Genomic DNA, 23,405 nt, shown 5'->3' with positions numbered 1-23,405 from the left:
TAAAATTTTTTAATGGAAAGAAGTAGGGCTTTGTCACCACAAGGCTTCCGTATTCACGTCAGTGAGAGCAGGGGGAGTCTGGGCCTTACTACACCCATCAAATCAAACTCACCCACCTGCAAGTGTTAAATAAACCCTAACGTAATGTTATTTTAAGACCTACTAATGATCAAGCAAGGACTTCAGAAACCAAAGCTCTAGATGAAAGTTCAACAATGTTATGTGTTTAAGTGTGTATTTCATTACGTATTGCCATGGGTACCGGCATTCTTCTCTAAGGCCTTATCTCCTTATCTCTGAATTTCAGCTCAAAAGCAACTGTAATTTTAATGTGCCTTTTCAGATGACTCATAGGAACAAAAAACTTACGCAGTAAGCCTCCTAATAGATTCTACCCTCTCCTCTCCCTATGCATCAACAACACAGCCAACAAACATTCTCTTAAAAACCGTATCTGCTCCCGTAACTCTTCTGAGATTTCTCTAGAAGGACCTCCTCTCCTGTACTTGGCCAGCCATTATCTGACCTTCACAGCCTAAACACATTTAATCAATTCTAAAACCGTTTCTCTGGTATCACCTGCTAATTTGTCTTTTTTTTTTTTTTTAACATTGACTGGGTGTTACTGGCTAGAGGGGCTGATGCTAAAAGGTCGGGTGCACTGTCTCATCCCAGGCTTACAATACCCATACGAAACAGGTAGTACGACGATCATCCCATTTTGCAGATGAAGTTATACAACTTGTACAATCACACAGTCAGCAGGTGGAAAACCCAGGCAGTCGGGTTCCCGACTCTGCTTTTAATACCATATTATATACCATTCTATACTGCAGGTATGTTTAAGAAATTTCAACCAATTATTTCAACTCAGACAGTGACCCCAGCTTTCAATTGCTATGCTTCCCTCAATACTGCAGTTGCCTATTTTCAAACGGTATTTAAGTAAACATTAGAACGTTTGTGAGATCCATCCACGTGCTGGCCGATTTTCACTGCTGAATTCTATTACACGAATATACTACAACAATTCATCTACTGAACACACGGGTTGTTTCTGGTTTTGGACCCGCTCAGATGCATAGCTACAGCAACTGTTCACATCTCCCAGGGTACAGGTGCATTTCTTTTGGAATATTCCAAGGGGCAGAATTCTGAGTCCCAGGATGCACAAACTAGTAGATGATGGATGCCAAGTTTTAAAAATGGTTGTACCAGCTCCTCTGTGGCCAGCAGTACATGAGTTCCACTGACCATGTACTCACCAACCTGGTATCAAAACCTTAAGTGTACTCATTCTGGTGGGTGTGTCATCACCTGTCACTAAGGGTTGAATCTGCATTTCCCCGGTGATTAACATCGTTAGCACCTTTCCGTAAATATACCGGTCATTTAGATAATCTCTTTCATAAAATGTCAATTCAAGGGACTTGTTCATTTGTTCTACTGGGTTGTCGTCTTCTTCCTTCTTTCATCCAGTGTGGTCATTTCAGTCACTCATATTTAATGTAATTCCTGATGTAACTGGGTCTAAATCTACAACCTTAGAATATACTGTCCATTTATTCCTCCAATTCTACATCCCTTTTTTGATCTTTAGTTCATTATTTCTTATTCTTTTTTTTCTCTTTTGGTCTGGAAGCTGAACACATTCCAACATTCTTAAGAGTGGTTGCCTGACCAACTGTACGTGCACTCTTGACTTTCCAAAGTCTGAATGTTAACCAGCTCCAAGACGGTGCCAGGGCTCTGTAACACTCTAACTCCCACCAGCTCTCCCTGCGGGTGTCTTAACCCTGGCCGGCGTTACTATTACTACTGTTTTAGACAGTCACGTTTCATGTACATTTGCCTACGTGCTTATTTGCCATTTTCACTGATCTTCACACTCACTCCCTTCCTATGTACATTCTCTGGATCATTCTCTCTCTCTTTCCACAGTCTTTGATTGTATTTTACTGTTCTTTTTATAACTTAAGCTGGATTCTTATCTTAGTAACCTTCGTCTTTTTACAATTTTAATATACGCATCGAAGGCCAAGAAATTAAGTCCCACTTTAGCCACACCCCACGGTTTGGATACATTCTGGTTTTTTATCCAGTTCCAAATCTTCTAAATTTCTATTATGATTGTTTCTTTGCTCAACAGTCTGCTTCTTAATTTCCAGGGTAGAGTTATAGTTTGTTACGGATTCCTAAATTTGCTGCACTGTGGTTAGAAAGTGTGAGGTCTGTCGCACACTGGTCCTTTGGGATTGGTGGAGACTGCCTCCAAGCTGATCGAGGGTGAGGGTCCTTAGCCATTCTGTGGGGGACTCACACCGTGTGAACTCTCACCACGTTAATTATGCACATACAGGGCACACACATCCTTGTCCACGTGCACACTAGACCCAGCAAGGCCCTTCAGGCTTCCTACAGCCTTACGGATTCTCCTTCAACTTCTTCAACTACTGTGAGATATAAGGCAAAATCTCTTACCGTGAGTGGATCTGACTTTTCTCTTCCTAATTTTGTCAGTTTTCACTTCAGGTATTTGCAGCTGCTACCATGTAATTAGGTACAAATACATTTATCATTATTATATCCTCCTGGTGAATTAAACCTGTTATCAATTTTCAAAGGCTCTCTAACGCTTTTATTTATTTATTTTTTTAATCATGCAACTTCAAAGCAGGAAAACACCCTAGAGATCATCTGGCTCTGTAACGCTTTCTGCCTCACAGTCCTATCCGTCCAAAATTAATCTACTACACCAGCTTTCTGTTTTAGTAATCGCCTGATATGACTGCCTTATCGAAAGCTTTCTAGAGCCTACACTCTGTATGTACTTTTTAGAAACAGCTTAAAGCTGGATGCTGTTCATGATTAGTCCAGGCTGACAAACTTTGTCTTTCAAGCTGAGTGTCAGTCCACTTACATTTACTGATGTACTTAAACTTTACTATCTTATTTTGGATATTTTTCTCACCTTCTCCAAGCTTCTTTTCTTGTCTTCTTTGGACCAAATGCATTTTGGCCATTCCTTTTTACCTCTCTCCACTAACTTGGAAATTATACATTTTATTTCTATACTTCCGGTGAATTTCTTAGCAATTTCAACATTCACATTTTATCAAGATGTAAATTTAATCAATTTATTGACCTCTCGAACAATACTAAAACTTTAGAATGCTTTTAACTCAACCTCCTTCCTGACTTACGTATACTTGTGGTCATACAGTTTGATTTTAGCTTTTGCTTTTTAAACCACTAAATGCATGACTATTGTAGTTTTCCGTATGTGCCTAACATTTTACCACTTTCTCTGCCTACTTTACCTGTTTATAATCCAAGCCTTTTTACCTGCGATCACTCTACTTCTACCTAAAAACCATGCTTTGGGATTTCCTTCAGTGATGTCCTGGGGACAAACACTCTTTTCAATGAAAGCACCTTTAGATCACTCTCACCCTTGACAGATGGTCTCTCTCAGCTTACAGCTCCCGGTTACAGGTCATCTCCTCACAGCACATGAAAGCTGTTCCACGGTCTCAGCTTCCTTTGTTGCTACTGTGAAGTCAGTGTTCAGTGTAAATGTTGTTCCTTTGCAGGTGTCCTTCTGTCTGTCCATTTGTCCCTCCTTCCTGGATGTGAAAATTGTTTCCTTTGTTCCTGGTGCTCGTGTAGCGTCACCACAGTGTGAAGTATGTAGAGGTGTGAACTTCTCTGTCCTGCTTAGGATTTGCGGGATTCACTGAACCCAAGGAGTGTTGTGCTCATCAGCCCTGGAAAACTCAGCCCGGCTGTCTCTCCGGCTATTACTGTCCCCACCCACCCCGCTTTCTGTCTGTCCTCTCTGGGAATTCTGACTAGATGACTGCATGTACGTTCCATCCTGGCCTATCCCCTAGGCCCTCTAACCTCCCCTCCACGTTCTTCATCCACCCGCTCTACATTCTGGATACCACCTTCATATTTATTCTCCGGTTTACTAGTTTTCTCTTCAGATGAGTTGAACCTGGTGTTAAACTAACCCATTAAGTTTTTATTACAAGTGTTGTATTTTACATTTCTAGAATATCGGATTCTCTCTCAAAGCTATTTCTGTAATTTCTTGCTCTTTATGGACATTTTCAAATCTCTCTCATTCCAACAAATAAATAAAAGTACCTTTTTGTTTACTGTGCTAATTATTCCAGTATCGTAAGTCATTCTCTATTGACTTGCTTGTGGTGCTTTGTTTCCTTGTGTGTGTGTGTGTGTGTTTTCCTTGTGTATTTTATGACTTTTTTTTTTTAAACTCTGAATTCATATTCCTTGGAACTCTGAGGCCAGAGCTGAAGATGGGTTTCTCCAACACAGCTCTGTGGGTGCTCTCCACCAGGCATCTAATGGCATTGCCAACCCAAAACACTTACACTCAGTTCCCAGGTTGAGGGATTTTTCTCTGGACAATCTAGGTAGTAGGAATTTGTGCCTCAGACCCATATGAGGGTCAACTTGTGCCTACTATTTTTTCAAAAGAGGTAGCTCTTTCCCCACCACACAGACATCTGACCCAACACCCAGATCAAACAGATCACTGTCTTTGCTCTCCTCTCCCAGGAGCAAGTTTATCTCCAGCTCATCCTTACACTGAGGATGCCATTGTGTGGGCGATGCTCAAGAGCTCCTTTCAGGCCCCCATCTCCAGCAGGCCCTGGGCTTTAGTGGCTGCCAACTCCACCCCACCCCAGTTTAAGACAGTTCTGTGGAAGTCTTCAGGGGGGAGCCAGCTTCAGCACTCCATCTCCCTTGACAGGCTCCTCCTCCCACTTAGCTTCTGACTTCTAAGATTTTCCACCACCTCATGACAAGTTTCATTGTTGGTTTCTTAAAAACATTTTGTCTAGCATTCTTAGTTCTTTTCAGGAAGCAGTCAGGATACCCCATTCACCAACTGCCAGGAGCACGAGTTCTCCACACAGTTTCTTTACACGTCTACAGGCGACTCTGAAGGGCTCTTCCAGTGAGGAGCAAAAGCATCTTGGAATGCCGCACAGGGGCGGTCTCTGGTTCCCTCCTACTTATTGACTCCAGCTGTCTAGCTAGGTCCTCAGTCCCGTTAACCTCACCAGCATCTGACAGTGTCAACCCCTCCTCAAGTTCTTTTGTGCCTCCCCTGGTGGTGAGATGACAATGTCCCTGGGAGCCTGTCCTCTTTCCCAGAACCACTTCTGTGGGGAACAAGATGGAAAGTGTCCTGCCCAGCACCCCCTGATCTCACAAGGCCTCACACAGCAGGGATTCACCCATGGAACGAAGATATGACTGCCCGTGGCCGCTCACCAGGTGGGTTAAAGACGATAATATCATCCAAGAGCTTAGACATCTCCTTTTCTAGGACGGCTAAGGTGATTTTTCCATTTTGTTCCAGGGAGCTGAGGAACTGAACCATCTGATGAGTGAAGGCTCGGCACTTTGGAACTGCATCCTGACAAACAACAAAAGGAGAATTCATAGAATCCACCCCAGCCGTGTTAACTGAGTTTTCCCTGGGGGTGTGTCACTGCTCTGAATGCTTCTGGAAGGAGAGGCGGGGACACAGCAGGAGGCCACATGAAGACAGGTATGTGTCTAAGGGCCCTGTGTCTAGGGATATGCAAATCTGTGGTAACACTCCAGACCCACATCCTCCCACATTCCAGAACACTCTTCTTTTTCACTACATCAATAGCAACTTAACTACACACTGATTACTTGCCAGAAACTTTTCCAAAAACCTCTATGTTCACTATCTGATTTAACTCTCACAACACTTTGAGGCAAAGTATTATTTCCAATTCAGAGGAGAAAACTGACATCAGAATGGCAGTAAGCTGGGGGCCAGAGTTTGTCAGGCCTCAAATGCACGCTCACACCTTCGCTGCCATTCTGCCGCCAACGACATCCCCATCTCTAAACCAACAGCCGCCGCCCTCGGTCCTTTTGACCTCTTGTTAGCGTGTGCTACCGCTACTAAGTGAAGGTTTACCAAGAGAGGTAGTTAAAACTACAAGACCTGAAAGGCCAGAAGAGGAGTACACCATGGCACACATCCTCTAACATCTCAGCTGAGCCGTCACGGGGTTTGAGACCGTCCTCAGCAGCACCCCCACTACCATGTCCTGAAGAACGCTCTGCCTTTTAAAGCACCCGCTCAACCTACAAGATGTTTCTGGCTGTCAGTAGGGACGGAAAGGCCCGCAGACACTCTCAAGAGCTTCATGATTAGTTCCGCAGAAGATTCCTTTGCCAGGATGATGGCTGGCTGGTAATGGCTGCTGAAATAACCGAGCACGCTCTGGTAGGACACGGTATCCACGAGATGCCACGAGAGTGAGCTTGCTTGTCCAAGGAGGTTCAGGAGAGGTGAATCCTAAAAATACAACACATCCTCCTTTAGTTTCGGAGTCCTCACTTTCCCAGAAATATGTATCTCTGGTCAACGGTGATCACTAAGATGGTCTACATGATAAGCACAGTTAAGATGTCAAGTAAGTATCTCCTGAAGCTAGAAATACTCGTGAAAGTAATAGCCAAGGTCTTGGCAAAAACAGATTAACTTTTAAGTATTCAAAACCCAATTTTCAAAGGAAGTCTCAGATCTACTGGTAGAACTAGCAATTAAGGAGATGTAAAGTCAACCTGACGTGCATTCTCTAACTCGGTGTGTTTCCCTTCATAACCCAGAACTGGACTACAAACGATCCCAGAGAATCAGTTCCCTGTTGAAGGCACACCCCGTATGCCAAGCAGATACTCACAGTGACAGGTGTTAGGGAAACAAGTGAAAAGCTACAACCTCGCAGGGAGTACAGCCCTAGGAAGCCTTGCCAAGCCTTCATCACAGGCCCTCCACACTTACTGGTTGGTCTACCAGCTCATCTTCCTTTGCCAATAAAATCATCATGAAAAGGAGGCAGACAATCATGCTCCGGGTCTCTGGGCGGGGGCTGGGGCTCCAGGCATCAGACAGCACACTGACCCAGTTGACTTCACACAGGACAGAACCCAAAAATAAGAAGCAGCTCTTAGGGCTTCCTCGTTCCACCTTAAAGGGAAATTAATCAAAATCAATGTTTTCCTTTAAACTGTGTTACTGAAAATGTATATAAATCAATGCCTACTAAATTAAATTTTTAAAAATAACTTTTTTCCAATTATAAAAATCATCTACGAATCCCTCCCCCCAAAGATTTAGACTTAACATTTGTAAAATTTTTTCTTCCATGCTCAGTGAATGTGTACGTTTATCAGCTTATTTAGGGTTCATTATTTATTCCACTAATTCTCAACAGGAGAGGAATGACCTTCCATAGCTTTAAGCAGGGTGGCAAATGTCACCAATGCTCAGGGGACTCCATCATGGTCCTCAGATGTGCTAGGACAGAAAAAAGGTTGAGATTGGGGTGCCTGGGTGGCTCAGTGGGTTAAAGCCTCTGCCTTCGGCTCAGGTCATGATCCCAGTGTCCTGGGATCGAGCCCCACATCGGGCTCTCTGCTCTGCGGGGAGCCTGCTTCCTCCTCTCTCTCTCTGCCTGCCTCTCTCTGCCTACTTGTGATCTCTGTCAAATGAATAAATAAAATCTTAAAAAAAAAAAAAAAGAAAAGAAAAAAGGTTGAGATCTACTAGTCAGTAGTTCCTAAAGCTGATCGTGCATCAGAACCACCTGGAGGACTCACTGAAACACAGATTGTGGGACCGCACCCCCAGAATTTTGCATTTCCTCCATCCAGGGTGAGAGCAGGAATTTAGATTTTTAAGGAGCTCCCAGGTGCTGTGGACACTGCTGGTCCTAGGACCGTACTTTGAGACCCGCTCTAGTACTGTATATAATTTTTATACTGCCTTTTTGGCATAATGTTATGTTATAAAAATGTCTCCACATCATTACGCTTTGTGATTTTTGATGGCTGCCTAATGTTTAATTAAATCCTATTTAAAATAGATCTAAAATACATTAGGGATGGGTGAAGAACGGTAAATGTATTTTACAGTATATAACCAACGTCAGTTACTGCTTACTAGCCTACTTCAGCATGTTTAAAATAAAACATAGCTAGCTATAAATTTTTCTATTTAAAATGAAGATTAAAAAGCTCTACTCCATTTATAAAATCACAGTCAGTGCAATCTGGTGATGATTCATGCCCTCCCAGAACGACCATCATTACAGCATGCTACCTGCTGCTTCTCTCCCCTTCTAGAAAATGATTCCTCATCCTCCTTTATCACCTGTTCTCTCTCCTCACTCCAAACCCCTCAAAACACATCCCTTCCTACTCCAGCAAGACACACAGAGCTGAAAGCTTCCCGTTTCCAGCCAGGTCAGCATCTTCTTTCACTAGACAAAAATTCCTAGACGCACCGAGTCTACAGCAACCCTCAGGGGCCATGCTCCCATTTCATCTGTCACACAGCTGAGGCCGGGCGCTGACGTAAAGCTACCCTACGGCTCTTTAAACAAATGTTAGTAACGGTGATAAATGCCTACTCAGGACCTATCTCATATACTAAAGCTGGCCACAAAATCGCTAAGCTTCGCTTTCTGAGATGGCTGTGCTGGGCCTTCCAGGACGCACTTCCAACTCCTACAGCATTATTCCCTTATGCACCCGCTTAAAGAAACTAATGGCTTGAGTACCAATTACACTTTGCTTTAATAGAACATTTAACGACATGGAAGCCTGAAGATACCGTCCTAGAAAAAAATGTAAACCCACAGACACCAAGACTGAGCACAACAGTCATTAAACTACGTACTCATACAACAATGTTATAGAAGTACAGGGGTGACAGCCATATGACAGTCAAAATCCTTCCCTGGCTTTATAATCGGTCCTACAAATGTCTTCCAGTCATCTCCTCCCACAGTGAAATGATTTCCACGGAAGGCTGCTTCCCATAAGCACCCCAGACCACCCAGGACGCGGACATGGCCCACTGTGCGCCCACAGCAGCCGTGCCTGACAGCCACAGAGAGCGGTCTGCTCCCGGGGAGCCAGGCTGCGACGCGGGGAGCGAGAGCTCACTTTGAAGAAGGCCTCCATGAGCATCTGGTCAGGGTGCAGGTCCCTCCACGGGAGTCTGCGGTAGGCACTGTGGAAGGCGTACAGAATGAACTCCGGCATTCTGGGCGCTGTGCACACTTCGCAGTAATGCATCAGGTGTAACCGAAGGGCTCCATCATCGCCCGGCAGCAGCTTATCTATAATGCAAACGGGAAAAACAGCTGAAGACCTTTCAGGTTATCTTTAAAAACAAACACAAAACAAAAATGTGAACTAAAAATCTAAAACCCAAGGTTCTCAATAATGACCAAATTTCAAAGATTTTCATGTGCCAGGACAAAAAACACTGAAGATAATTTAATAGCAAAGACCAGTATTGCAATTACTTACTTGGGGAACGGGAATGAGTAGCTGGTAGGTGGGGGACAGCAGGGGCGATCAGCTTTTCTTTAAAACTTCTAGCTATATGGCTTTTTAACTCCAATACACTTGCACAACCCCAACCACCCCAGGTGTCCCTCCAGGCTGTTGCCCTAAACAAATACTCACTCCCCAGCATGGAGGCTTATTCATTCGGCCCCTTGGCGGATTCCAGTATCGCTCAAAATGAAATGTTGCACGTGACTAAAATATGACCCATAGTGCAGTACAACTAGACGATTAACTGTCAGTCAGCTAAGTTATTCTACAGTGACACTCCTCTACAACGTGGATCACTCAGGATTATCGCCACCAGTATTAATTATCTCAGTGCCCCCAAGAGTGAACGCCAACATAATCTAAAACAAAACTTTTCAGCAGTTCTGGTTCTATACATGGGAATGAATGTAGTCAAAGAAGAGAGAGCCAGCCTCCCACAACAGAAACCGGATGGTGGTTCTTAGTAGTGGCTTTTGAGAAATGACCAAGGATCATCAACCCATAGTATCAATTCATTTACCATTTCCAACATCCCTGTGCCCTTGATTCACAGTCCTTACTTACTTTATTCTACAGTATGAAACAGCAACATGTTTTTAACCTTTTAAGACAAGGTAAGGGTAGCATTTATTTAAATATGAATAAAAGATGGTTTTGTTTAAATCCAAATATGGATATGTAGGTAGGTGTCTAAAAGGCAGATGTCTCTTAGGACAAGACTTAGCCGAGACACACGTAAGTTCTGTGAGATCAGATAAATTCATTTTTCTTTTCGGTTCTTCATTTTCTCATGAATAAAAGGAGAGAGCTGAATCAGAAGATCTCAGTAAAAGGCTACAATACTTCTTCCTGCTTTGCATAGTTCTGTTTCCTCACCTTGAACTCAGCTACCAATTCCTGATGTTCGCCATGAACCCTCCTGTTCCCTCCTCCCACTCTCCCATGTGCTTTCTCTCTCTCTCAAAAAAACACTAGATGAGGTACATCTAGACAATGGACCATTGTTCAGTGCTAAAAGGAATGAGCTGTCAAACCATAAAAAGACTTGGAGGAACTTAAATGCATATTAATAAGTGAAAGAAGCCAATATGAAAAAGCTACAAAATATGAGATTCCAAGTATTTGGCATTCTAGAAAATCTGAAACTATGGAGACAAGAAGAAAAATCAGTGGTCACCTAGAATTCATGGGGAGAGAGGGCAAGTAGGCAGAATAGAAAGGATCGTTGGGGGCATGAACTACCCCATAGGATACCGTAGCGGCGGACACGTGCATCACACAGCTGTCGAAGTCCTCAGAACATACAACCAAGAGAGAACAGTAACGTAGACTATGAGCTTTGGGTGACGTGAGGTGTCCGTGTAGGCCCATCGGCGGCAGCAAGCACACCGCTCTGGTGGGGGACGCTGACGGGGGTGGGGGGGTTGTGTGTGTTTGGTGGGGGGGCGGGTAATATGGGCACTCCATGTACTTTCTGCTCAATTCCGCTGTAAACCTAAATCTGTTCTATACACGCACGTTAGTTGTTTTTCAGGACCGAATGCCACATTGTTAGGTCGGTGATTATGTGCCACACAGACATGGGGCAGCCACAGAGGCACACTAGTCAGGAGGTGCCCAGCAGGCTGGGGGTCCTTCAGAACGCACTGCAGCGCCTGTGGGGAGCCCACAGCTGGGCACAGAGCTGGCCACCTCTGCCTAGCGTGGGAATGGTCGGTGTGGCATCTCTGCCCAGCACTCGAGGCTGCTGTTTGCCCCTTGGACGGAGCCGCACCTGCTGCCCTTCCTTCCCACTAGCCTCTCACAGGAGTCACACCTGGATGGGGATCGGAGGGCGCTCCTTGCCCACCCCCACTCCTCTCCCTCTGATCTGCACAGCCACCGCCCCAAACAGGTCTCTGGCGCTGCAGTTCCATCACGGTGTCTACCCCACAAGGACTCAAACCGCAGAGCTGTGCTATGAAGATTCAGAGAAAGGAGAGAGACACATGCACATAAACACACGTGCAGAAGAACCTAAAGGACCTGAGGCTTCATGTGGTAGTGGAATCAGGATGAGCAAGGGCAGTGAGGGGAGGGCCAAGGACATTCGCAGAACAGGATCAAGCAGGATGGCTGGAGTGGAAGGCTTCCATGAAGAAACCATCACAGAATGCTGAAGTACACTGGGCCAGACACACCGGAATGCTGGCCTGAAACATGACACTTAAAAGTTTGGAAATAGGAATTTATAGGATATAAACACTATTTCACAATTAATCTAATCAACAGCCAGGAACAGAAAGTGGAGACAGAAAAAACAGGGCAGTTCCAAGAATCTTGGAGGAGGGTGTGGACAAATGTCTTTATGAAGCTCCTAATACAAAACATGTAGATATTCTAAGTAAAATAAAACACCTCTGAGATCACACAGCTGGGTACGCTCGGTAGAAGAAAACAGGGCCAGAAGCAGGGACCAGGAGCAAAGAGAGACTAGGAAACCCAGGTACTGAACAGACATCGAAGCCTCGGCTTCCCGTGGACTGTGCTTCCGTGGGGTTCTAACAGCACGAAGAGTCACCCAGGGTCACTGCCCTCTGTGAAAGAGCAGATCAGGGAAAGAAAGGGACCTCCTCTGCCTTCACCCCTTGACTCAGAGTCGAGGAGGGGGACAAGTTGACTATCATCACTGAGGCCAACTACAAGTGAGTCTGGGGTCTGTTTACAACATGACCATGAGAAACCACAAAGGAAGGGCCACAAATGCAGATTCCCTCTGCAGGACACACCCTCAGCCCAGTCTCAACAGAATGCCCACACAGAGAATCTCTCTAAATGTGGGCTCACAGTACAAAACTTTAAATCCATGAGGAAACAAGCCTCCCAGTATGAGTCTGAGGGAACACCTAACTACAGCATAAGCCATCCCCAATAGGAGCTTTAGATCATTATTACTGCACACAGATCATAAAGGAAAGTATGCTTAAAGATTTCAAAGAAATAAAAATTAGAATTGTAAACAAAAGTTATATAAGATGCTATGAAAAAGGAGCAGGAGGGGGTGCCTGGGTGGCTCAGTGGGTTAAAGCCTCTGCCTTCAGCTCAGGTCATGATCTCAGGGTCCTGGGATGGAGTCCCGCGTCAGGCTCTCTGCTCAGCGGGGAGCCTGCTTCCTTCTCTCTCTCTGCCTGCCTCTCTGCCTACTTGTGATCTCTGTCCATCAAATAAATAAAATTAAATTTAAAAAGGAGCAGGATAGGTTTGAAAAACAAACAAACAAACATGACTTCTAGAGCTCAAAATAAAAAATTCAGTTGTTTGTTTTTGGATTTTTTTTTTTTTAAGATTTTATTTATCCATTCGACAAAGAGAGAGAGAGATCACAAGTAGGCAGAGAGGCAGGCAGAGAGAGAGGGGGAAGCAGGCTCCCTGCTGAGCAGAGAGCCCAATGTGGGGCTCGATCCCAGGACCCCGAGATCATGACCTGAGCCGAAGGCAGAGGCTTAACCCACTGAGCCACCCAGGTGCCCCTGTATTTGTTTTTAAAGCAGGTTAGACACTGCTGGAGGGATTGAATAAACTGCAGAAGAGTCCTCAAGAATTCACCCAAAATGAAGCACAGAAAGAAAAAATGAAAAAGAAGTTAGAGTTATAGAAGGCAGAATGAGCTTCAGCATGAGGGACAGAGGGTATGTGAAGAGAATGGCTGCCTGCGGTCCAAGGCTGATGCAGCTCAGAGCTACCTTACAAACAGTAAGAGGTTACAAACGTCACACTGACCTTCTCTGGTCAAAGATGACTGCCTCCCAACTAAAACAAAATTAAACAAAGTAGGAAAAGTAGAGGCAAAAGAGAAACCAAATGATTTAGGGAAAAAGTGATAACTAAGCAGAGACACAACATAACATCTTCCTACCTTTAAAACTCTCGTGCAAGGAGTTGATACAGTCAGTGAACAAGCGCACAACGCTCAAGGCCACCACAGCATCACTTTCCAGCCAGGGGTAATGTCGTTGGCTGCTTTCAATAAAAGAAGCACAAGCTTAGAAAGGAAAGCACCATGGTTAAATCACTCTAGATCCCAGGGTCTAGGAGCTGCCTCAGTCCTACAGAACACTATATATTATGGAGCCCCAAGACACACTCAGACCACTTGAGCCACTGTGAATTGTAGCTCATAATATCAACCACACAATTTTATTTACTTTCCTTCTAAACCTTTATTCCAAAGCAATTAAGTTCCAGAGGGTGTTGTCTACATAGATTAACACCCTTCTATATCCAATTTACACACTTGCGTATCTCGGTTACATTTCAAATGCCTCAGATATGTGCCTCTAAGTGGCTTCAACAATTCTGTCTACTTAAAACATGGAAAAAAGAAAAAAAAATCCATGTAACAGAAAGATGGCCACAAATGGACAGGAGATAACCAAAGAAAAAAACTCTTAATATGATCATTTTAGTTTCTGAGTTGGGTCCAGAAACCTCAATACCAAAAGAAATCCTATTAATTCTTCCTGAAAATAAACAGCACATCCTGCCTTACTGCCAGCAGTCTGAGAGTCAGTGTGGAATCCTAAAGCTTGTAGATTAAGGATAGTCCACTAGCAAAAGCAAAGATCCAGAAACTTTTCTATTTTCCTCAACGAGCTCTTGGAGCAGCATGGGTTAATACAAAGATCTTGACAGAGATGTCAGATGCCCTGAGCTCTGTTCCCGGTTCTGGCCCTCACCACTGGTGAACTAAGAACAAGCCACTCGTGTTTTCTGAGTCTCAGCAACAGACTGATATTTGTGAGAACACCTTAAATACTGTGATATCTAGCACTGCTGTAATTTTAACAAACTCCTGACAAGTTCACCTAGCTTTCCTTGCATGCTTTTAGGGGAAAAAAGACGCAGAAGGTAACTCCCTGCATGCAAACGGTTCTCCACCCCTGTTTTAAATGTTCATAATATCATGTTTTCATTTAATCGCTGAGCTCATGTGAAAGGGGATCATTCCTCCCAGTAATTCAAAAGCCAATTTAGTCCCAAAAAATAAATAACTGAGGTACTGCATAAAATCCAGTTAGTCTCATATATTACAGTAGTATATTATCAAAATCTAATTCAGGAGAGTAACATCTGTTTTTCTGAAATTAAGTACCAAAATTTATTCAACATCTTTTTGTAGAAAACTGGAAATGAGTATCTATTTTGCTTCCAAGGTAACAGATCTGATCAACCAGACTAACAATTCCAGAAGCAGAAAATGTCTTAAGTTTCCTTTCTAAGGAAGCATTTTCTAAATTTAATATGGCCCTACATACAAAATGAAATCCATGAATGCATCCCTTTTGCCAAATACCATCAGAACTTTAACTCTGTAAATTTCAAAGGAATATGAATATCTGAAAAATGATTTACCTTTCATTGTCCTCTAAAACGAAGATCCACGGCTTAAAAAGCTGGATGATAACTGAATGTAGAGACTGCAGCACTAAAAAGAAGGCAAAATTTTTAGAGACAAGAAACAAGCTCATCCTTCATCAATATCATTAATAATGCTAAAAAACACCTACTTATTATCTGTAAACTCACAAACCTATATTGATAAACAACACAGTGCATGTAACTAAGTAAGCTTGTGTTTTCACTTGCTGCAATGGAATTTCTTGAAGAATTTTTTTTTAAAGATCATTCATTTATTTATTTACTTGACAGAGAGAGAGACAGACAGCTAGAGAGGGAACAAAAGCAGGGGAAGCAGGAGAGGGAGAAGCAGGCTCCCCGCTGAGCAGGGTGCCCGCTGCGGAACTTGATCCCAGGACCCAGGAATCATGACCTGAGCCGACAGCAGATGCCTAACTGACTGAGCCACCCAGGCGCCCCTCAAAGAATTTTTATTACAACACAGTGTCATGGATAATTTTACACCATATATTTTTTTAAAAGATAAATGTTTAAATATTCAGAACCCTTTTCCAAATGAGAACAACAATAGGAAGAAAGAGCCAGAAACTGAAATCTATCTGTGTGTGCCATGCCCTATGAAGGAGGGGCAGAGACAAGCTGAAGCAAGCACTCAGTGTGCGGTGAACATAGGTATGACACTTAGATGGGTTCACACCTATGCTATATATTTCCTATTTCTTCTTCATGACACTCAAATATCTAGTTTTATTGTTAAGATTTAAATCTCTTTATGTGTCTAATCAAGTCTCTTATAATGGAAGGTCAGAGCACCTCGCTCCGTGGGGCATGAAGACATATTACCTGTTTTGCTGCTGGCAGATGGGTCCTGAGCCAGGCAGGCCATTTCGCAGTCAAGAAGCCGTTTTACAAGATAGCCCAACAGCGTCTTCATATCAGCCATGTAAGGACTCCATTTTGAGAACAAACCAAAGCTTTTAAAGTCCAATGTGGATAACCGAAGCTTATAAAAAAAATTTGAAAGCCATTGTATAGTCTCCGTTATCTGGAAGAGAATGACAGGTCAAAGAGTCCTTACTGAAGGTCTACTTTCAGCAGAGTACTAGACTGTGATGGAGGGCTCAGACTTTGTAACAGAGCTGCAAAGGTGTTTGCATAGGAAAAGTAAATCAGCAGATTTCAAACTCTTTCTAGAGCAGAGGAACCATTCTTCCCAATACACTGTCATGCGGACCCAAACCACATAATGTGGATGAAACCGAGGCTCTGTGGGACGCTGCATGAAAACCTGACCGCAGAAGCCAGAGGCATGGGGCTAAGTATCAGGTGGGTAAGCTGGGGAAGGCAGGTACACCCAGAGGGTGGGTCTGGGCTGCTCTTGAACGGATAAGCAAGACAGACTCTGAGGAGTGAGAGAAAGGCAAGGGGTGCATGGGAGGAAGCAAGCGACTGACAAAAACACAGGGCTCTTAAAGATAATGCACGGAACTGCAGCTTTTTAGATAAAAATTGCGAATGTGTCCCAACTGTTTAAAAAACAGAGAGCAAAGGAAACAGAAAAGGAATGCAGAGATATAAACTTCAGACACCAAAAGCTACACACCTGCTTGTCAGACAAGAGAACATCCGGAGAGCTTTGAAGCACCGAGCTCTCTGCAGAGGCTGCCCCCTGCTGGCAGTTTGGGGCACAGCAGCCCAGGGCTCTCAGAGTGGCTTTCCAACACTCAGGGCTCAGCAGCTGCTCCGCAGAGCCTTATGGGGGCAGGGACAGAAGACAGGAGGTTAGCATCTTTCACAAACTAATTTTTTCAACTTGAATCAAATAACATGTGTACTTTACAAAGGAATGAAAATTAAATAAAAATCCAAAACAAATTCACAAAGACCTAGGGTGAAGAGACTGCAGTCAAGAGAACCTACGAAAAGGACTGTCCACCTGGACACTTGACCTTCCTGGTTCCTAGTAACCGTGCTGGGAGTGAGCACAGCCAGTCGTCTGGGCTGGAATCCAGGGGGATGAGTGGGAATCCCACCTACCAGCCCCTGACTGGGGACCAGTCAAGGTACCTTTCCTGGCTGAAGCTGTGAGAAAAACAGTAGTAACAGGACAAGGGAGACTGGACTGCAGAATTTGAGTTCAGAGTCTAGGCTCTCTTCTCATGCCTGCCCCTGAAACTCCACTCGCACGAGGGGCAAAACCTAAAGCAACACAGAGCCAGTGTGCTAAGCAGACACTACCGCCAGCCCTCTGCTCCTGGTCAATCACACTCCAGAGGCCTCCACTAATACCTCCCCCGGCCCTTTCCACCCAGAGCTCGCATGATCACACAGGATAACAGGATAACCGAGATCTGAGGGGAGACTGGGCAAGGCAGCTGCAATCTGCCGAGTGGGAGACGTCTAAGAACAGCGAAGAGTCTGTGCTGAAGGGCTACGGCGGTCGGGCTCTCCCTGGAATCACGTTACAGGTGGGGGAGTCGCGCACGCCTAGAACACGGAAGGGAAGCCGGGAAAACAAGGGGCTCGTCCATGAAGAATGAAGAGACGAGACAAGCAAAGGGACAGAGCCCCGAGAACACCAACGTGGCGGCCAGGGAGGGAAGGGAAACCAGGAGGCTAGAGGTCATGGAATCAGCCAGTGATGGTACTGTTATTCTTAAGCCTTTAACTGAATTACTTTCCTGGTAAGTATAAATTTGCTGTTAAACGCAAGTCAGTGGCTGCCTATACACACTGCTTACAATCTCTTAAAAAGGCTTCAGGGAAAAAAACCACGATATATACTTGATCAAGTTCTGAAAATTTAAGAGCAAAAATTAGTTATATCAGCATGCATCAAAATTGTACAAACACATCTCCCTACTACCACTCTCCACCCACCCTGCAACTTGCCCCCACAAAAACAATGAAAGCTTGAAGTGCTCTGAAAACGAAAGCACACATGTCAGTATTCTTCAGGTAGTTCAATATATAAAATCATCAACTTATTCACTAAATGGTTTCTACTGAGTAACACAAAAACATGGCATAAAGCAAAACTTAGTTTTCCATTACATCTATAAACTGTACCAAGTTCACATAAAAAAAAGTAAATGCTATGGCATTCTTCAAATTTCAATAAAATTCCTGCCTAGTGAAATTCCGAAAACAAAAAAGCTAACAACCTTTCACTCCTCTTCTAATCTCCAGTACTCCAGTGGAAAATTGCAGGGCAGGAGGGAAAAATAAATAGCGGGATATAGAAAATTGAACACTGCTCTTTCCCTTGGTGAATATAAAATACAGGCTACTACTACATACAGATAAAGTACACTTGCAAAAAAAAGGAGTCAAAAAATTAAGGGGGAGGAAAAAATAAACTTGATCCACTATTTGGATTTACAGAGAAACCAGCTGGCACAGCAAACATATTGCAAAGGAGCAATTTCCTTTTCTTACCAAATCTGTAGCTGGCAGAGTAAGCAGGCCCACTCCTACCCCAGCCCAGCTCAGGACAGCTGCAAAGTCAAGGGAAAGAAGTGGGTGCATGACTGTGGACTGAACCAGGGACCATTTGAACATTTAAGACAATAACTGACCTATTCTACAGACAGCAGCACCCTTTCGGGCACTGTTCGTCAAGCACTTTAGGTAAAAATGAGTGATTCTAAATTTCCACATACCTGTCTTATTTTTACATTTTTGGATGACAACTGTAGAATGGTAAATGTCATATTAAATATTCACTGCAATCTAATCAGTACAATTAAAAGACACTTACTTTGCATCAGCAGCCTGAGAATGTCACTGTACTGGTCAGGGAACTGGTAGAGAAGAAGGTAAGTCCAGTGCTTACAGAAAAGATTAAATGGCATCAAAATATCTTCATCTGGTTCAAGGCCCCAGGCAGTAAGTGCCAAATGAATGGACTCCAGAAGCCTGGTACGATCAGACAGAGGAGGTTTAGTGGCGTTTAACCATTGCTTAAGATCGAACTAAAAAGAAAAAGAAACAAGAAGCAGTTTTACTGACACCGGAAAATTAACCAAAGTAGAGAAAACTATGTGCAAATTTAGTTTAAAAGTCAAACATCACCTAACATTTAGCTTTGTATAAAGACTGAAACTAGGGGCGCCTGGGTGGCTCAGTGGGTTAAGCCTCTGCCTTAGGCTCAGGTCATGATCTCAGGGTTCTGGGATCAAGCCCCACATTGGGCTCTCCGCTCAGCGGGGAGACTGCTTCCCCCCTCTCTCTCTGCCTACTTGTGATCTCTGTCAAATAAATAAATAAAATCGCTTTAAAAAAAAAAAAAGACTGAAACTAAAAGGTAATATACAAGTACTTAAAGGAGTCTACGCAGGCCAATAATTACAGGTGTCAGTAAGCTGCCACCTCCACGTCACCCTGTGGGATTTCAGGGGCAGAGTATTCTTAGCTCCACATGCTTTTTTGCAATGTAAGAATGTTTGGTTAAGTTTTCCCTGCAAGGCAAGAATCAGAACTCTGTAGTCCTGCCCCATCGGTCACAGGGGCAGAAACAAGCACCACTTTATGGGTCTGTCTCCATCTGATACAGTCACATTTCTGAGTCTGCGGCAGTAACCTATCTCAGTTAATAAAAGTTCAGGGTGTTATCGATCACCTCCCAGAATTTCCAACTATAAAATAATGTCTTCTCCCCATTACCGACTGAGAGCAGTCTCTGGGCCCTAAAAAACGCCTAGGTTTTATGATTTATAGATGTCAGAGAAATACAATTGAAGGCACAATCACTAAGGCTCTGCAATTCTCAAGTGGTTAAGTAAATTCATCGCCTGGGCCTAGGTTAATATTTTACTTGGAATGAGGACAAAGGCAATTTGCTTCTATCTGGCTTATTCCAAGTATGAGAGACTTTGATATATGACATCTCATTTATCAAACACATTTCCAGCATAAATTCAGGATATATTCAAAAGAAGGATGCACTAAATTACTATTATGAATATTTCAAGGCTGTACTGTTTCTAAAGAGGGCTTGGGAGTGAAGTCCTTTTTCCACCATGTGGAGTGAGACTGCCCTACACAACACAGCCACTGCCCCCACAAGATGGGGATGAGGCTGCTTGAAGATGATACAAAATGTGGAAAGGGTCTACCAGGAAAAGGAACTCCAGGGAGGCCCTTCATTTCTATGGAGTGGGAAATAACACTAGAGCCTACATTTCCATGGTAGCATCAGAACGAATCACAAGTCACCTTGGTCAGCAGCATGAAAATCATATCACTGTTGTCCTCACTTAGAAACTTCACCACTTTCTCATAGAGCTGAATGAACTCTGTGGGCGCAGCGTTGGGAGTGAAGAAAGGAGACAGCAGAGAGCACAGCCTTCTGTTCTTCAGAATGGTCTCCAGTACTTTCCTGCATTCTGACCTAGTGCCGCTGATAAACACCTTGAAAGAATTAGAAAGGGAAAATGTCATCAGATTCTGCACTGCTGCCCCCCCTCCAAATTTTTATTTAAGCAACCAAGCTTTAAGGGCTAATATAGAAGGCAAACAGAACTTTTTCTAAATGAAAATGTGAAACAATCAAAAAAATCTAAAATCAACACAGATAACCTAACACTTCCAGTGATGCTGATATTAAAAATTCTAGATTATCTGTGAACTTGATTTGGACAAGCCACAGAGAATTTTTAAAAGGTTAAAATATTAGGATAATATTAGGATAATTTGAATCCAGAAATTTGCAAGGTACCTACCATGATTACTAAGCATCCCAAGTGACTCTGCATTTTGTCAAGAAAATAAAACCTCTATGTTATAGGTTTTATTGAGATGTGCTTTTAATACTTTTAAAAAGCTAACTTTAATAATTAATATATAATCAAGATAACTTCACCTTGTTTTAACTTGGTTCTACTATTTTAAGTACTGGATATAAGTTTTTAAATAATTTCAGGGTCAAGTATATTGCATGGAGCACGGGGTGTGGTACATAAGCAATGAATCTTGGAACATGAAAATAAAAATAAAATTAAGATGTTAAAAAAAGGCTTTGATAAGCTGGATCATAGGCAGAAATAATAAAAAGCAAGACTGAGAGATCTGAATATATAAAAATTTTAACCTCCATAAGGCAAAAAGGATGATAAAATTAAAGGAAAATGACAAAGTAGAAAAACCAATTCAGAACACATTGCAGATACTAGGGTGATAGAGGAGCTCTTTCAAAGCAATCAAAAACAGAAATTCTACAACAGAAAACATGCAAAGGACAATAACCAGCAAATCACAAGAAATAATTAAATGGCCAATACACATATGGAAAATCATGCAAGTGAACAAGTGCTTAAAGAAATGTAACTTAAAATAATAACAAAGTTCACTTCCCCAATTAGATTAGAAAGACTTAAAAAGAATAGTCCTTCCTCACACCGGTTACGGTTTGGAGACACTAAATTCAAACCCTGCTACGACAGTGGCGACAGGTAAAAACTTCCCAGGAGGGCATTGTCACAATCTGCATCAAACACTAGTCCCTTTGACATAGCGACCATACTTCTAGGAAATCATCCTGGAAAAAACAGTCCCAACAGTTCACAGAGATGTGTAAGAATATTTATCTCAGGCGGGGTGCCTGGGTGGCTCAGTGGGTTCAAGCCTCTGCCATTGGCTCAGGTCATGATCCCAGGGTTCTGGGATCGAGCCCCACATCCAACGGGCTCTCTGCTCAGCAAGGAGCCTGCTTCCCTTCCTCTCTCTCTGACTGCCTCTCTGCCTGCTTGTGATTTCTGTCTGACAAATAAATAAATAAAATATTAAAAAAAAAAAGAATATTTATCTCGGGCTCACTGCAGCAAAACAGACTACCTGAATAGCCAGCCAGAGGGCTCGGGCTCAACACATCACAACGTATGGGTACCAGGGAACACCATGTATTAAACACCATGAGATCAGTCTGTATTTGTTAACATACAATAGTATCTAAAAGTTGTGTTTGAATGAAAAACAGGTTACAAAACAGCACTTGCCCATTTCTGGGTATATATGTCTATCCCCATCTATTTAGTTATATGCAGGAATGCGGTACCATTTCTACACAGGCACACCACATACACTGACATGCAAACATACACAAGACAAACTATAATAGAATGTTAGCTAGGTAACCAGTATCTTCAGGAGGTTAGAATTCTGAGAAATTTTTCTTCTTTATACTTTTTATACTGTCTGCATATCTCATGATAAGCACACATCAATTTTAAAGTCAGGAAGAAAACTTTAAAAAATCTATCTTAATATCTGCTCTGCACCACCTCCTTATAAGTATCCAATAACTAAGTACTCATTCCATTGCAACTTGGTGAGAGTACCTGGTTGCTGTTTACACATTTTCCATCAAGTGGCTTTCCTTTCCTCAAGGACATATTTCATAAATATGCATGGATACATTGCTCTCGCATTTTTAAATATCCATATATTTAACAGTTAAGTCAAATAAGTAAACAAATAAACAGGGACCGAGAACAGCAACCGGGAGGCAGCAGCGGGGAGGCGGAGTGAACACAGACTGCTATGGCAGAAGACCTGGGATCCAGGCTCAGCCCCAGCACTGACCCGCTGTATTCTTTTTTTATTTTTCTTTTTTTTTAAAGATTTTATTTATTCATTTGACAGGGAGAGATCACAAGTAGGCAGAGAGGCAGGCAGAGAGAGAGGGGGAAGCAGACTCCCTGCTGAGCAGAGAGACCGATGCACGGCTCGATCCCAGGACCCTGAGATCATGACCCGAGCCGAAGGCAGAGGCTTAACCCACTGAACCACCCAGGTGCCCCTGACCTGCTGTATTCTTTACGCAAGTCATTTCATCTACTGGAGACCAGTTTTCTCATCTCTAAAATGAGAACGGCATCGATCACATAGTCACTGTGAGGATGGACTAGAGAGCGTTTTATAAACAATAAAGAGATTCATCATGTTACGGTTAACAACTCCAAAAGTGTATGCAAGTGTGATGTCTCCCCAGAGACTTTCCAATATGAATAACTTTGTATCTCTTGTTTGAGAAGCAAAATTCTATACCAACAATTTTAATCACATCTTGAGAGAAATTAACAGTTCAAAGGGCTTCTGACTTACGAAAGAGTCCGACTCTGTGATGTAAGCCTGAAGTCACCCCTGATCGTAACCGATGAGGCCGCTACAGGAACACAATGTACATGAATACGGCTAAAAACACACAGAGACCTTACCTGGCCCAAGATCTCAATGCACGATGTAAAGAACTGCCTTGTGGGAGGATGACGCTGAGTTTCATCACAGACATAATCCACAACCGTAAAAAAGAGGCTAATGCCAACCTTCTGTGCCCCGGGGGTAGGCTGCAACTTGTAGGCATTCACTAAGGCCCTGCGGGAAAATGTAGGTGAAACACTGGTCTACAGGAGGACAATCCAGACTCACAAGTGTTTCTCTGGTACTCTACGTTTCTCGGGCAATATATATATATATTTTTTAAGATTTTATTTATTTGACAGACAGAGATCACAAGCAGGCAGAGAGGCAGGCAGAGAGAGGAAGGGAAGGAGGCTCCCCGCCAAGCAGAGAGC

General features: G+C 43.2%; 1 protein-coding gene across 2 annotated transcripts in view; it reads right to left on the bottom strand.

Moving 5' to 3' along the window:
* EPG5 (ectopic P-granules autophagy protein 5 homolog) overlaps positions 1 to 23,405 on the bottom strand; it is a 100,512-nt gene that overhangs the window by 7,478 nt on the left and 69,629 nt on the right. For both annotated transcript variants that reach the window (XM_032859492.1, XM_032859493.1), the window contains 11 exons: positions 23,049 to 23,205; positions 20,050 to 20,244; positions 18,593 to 18,806; positions 16,436 to 16,584; positions 15,676 to 15,877; positions 14,827 to 14,899; positions 13,331 to 13,434; positions 9,037 to 9,212; positions 6,869 to 7,054; positions 6,170 to 6,379; positions 5,311 to 5,455 (listed from right to left, as the gene is read on the bottom strand). In XM_032859492.1, the coding sequence (XP_032715383.1) occupies positions 5,311 to 5,455; positions 6,170 to 6,379; positions 6,869 to 7,054; positions 9,037 to 9,212; positions 13,331 to 13,434; positions 14,827 to 14,899; positions 15,676 to 15,877; positions 16,436 to 16,584; positions 18,593 to 18,806; positions 20,050 to 20,244; positions 23,049 to 23,205 (1,811 nt within the window). The remainder of the gene's footprint in view (positions 1 to 5,310; positions 5,456 to 6,169; positions 6,380 to 6,868; positions 7,055 to 9,036; positions 9,213 to 13,330; positions 13,435 to 14,826; positions 14,900 to 15,675; positions 15,878 to 16,435; positions 16,585 to 18,592; positions 18,807 to 20,049; positions 20,245 to 23,048; positions 23,206 to 23,405) is intronic.

Source organism: Lontra canadensis, unplaced genomic scaffold, assembly GCF_010015895.1.
Source record: "Lontra canadensis isolate GAN:19392208 unplaced genomic scaffold, GSC_riverotter_1.0 scaffold17, whole genome shotgun sequence".
NCBI lineage: Eukaryota > Metazoa > Chordata > Mammalia > Carnivora > Mustelidae > Lontra > Lontra canadensis.
This window is presented reverse-complemented; position numbering and strand designations above follow the sequence as displayed.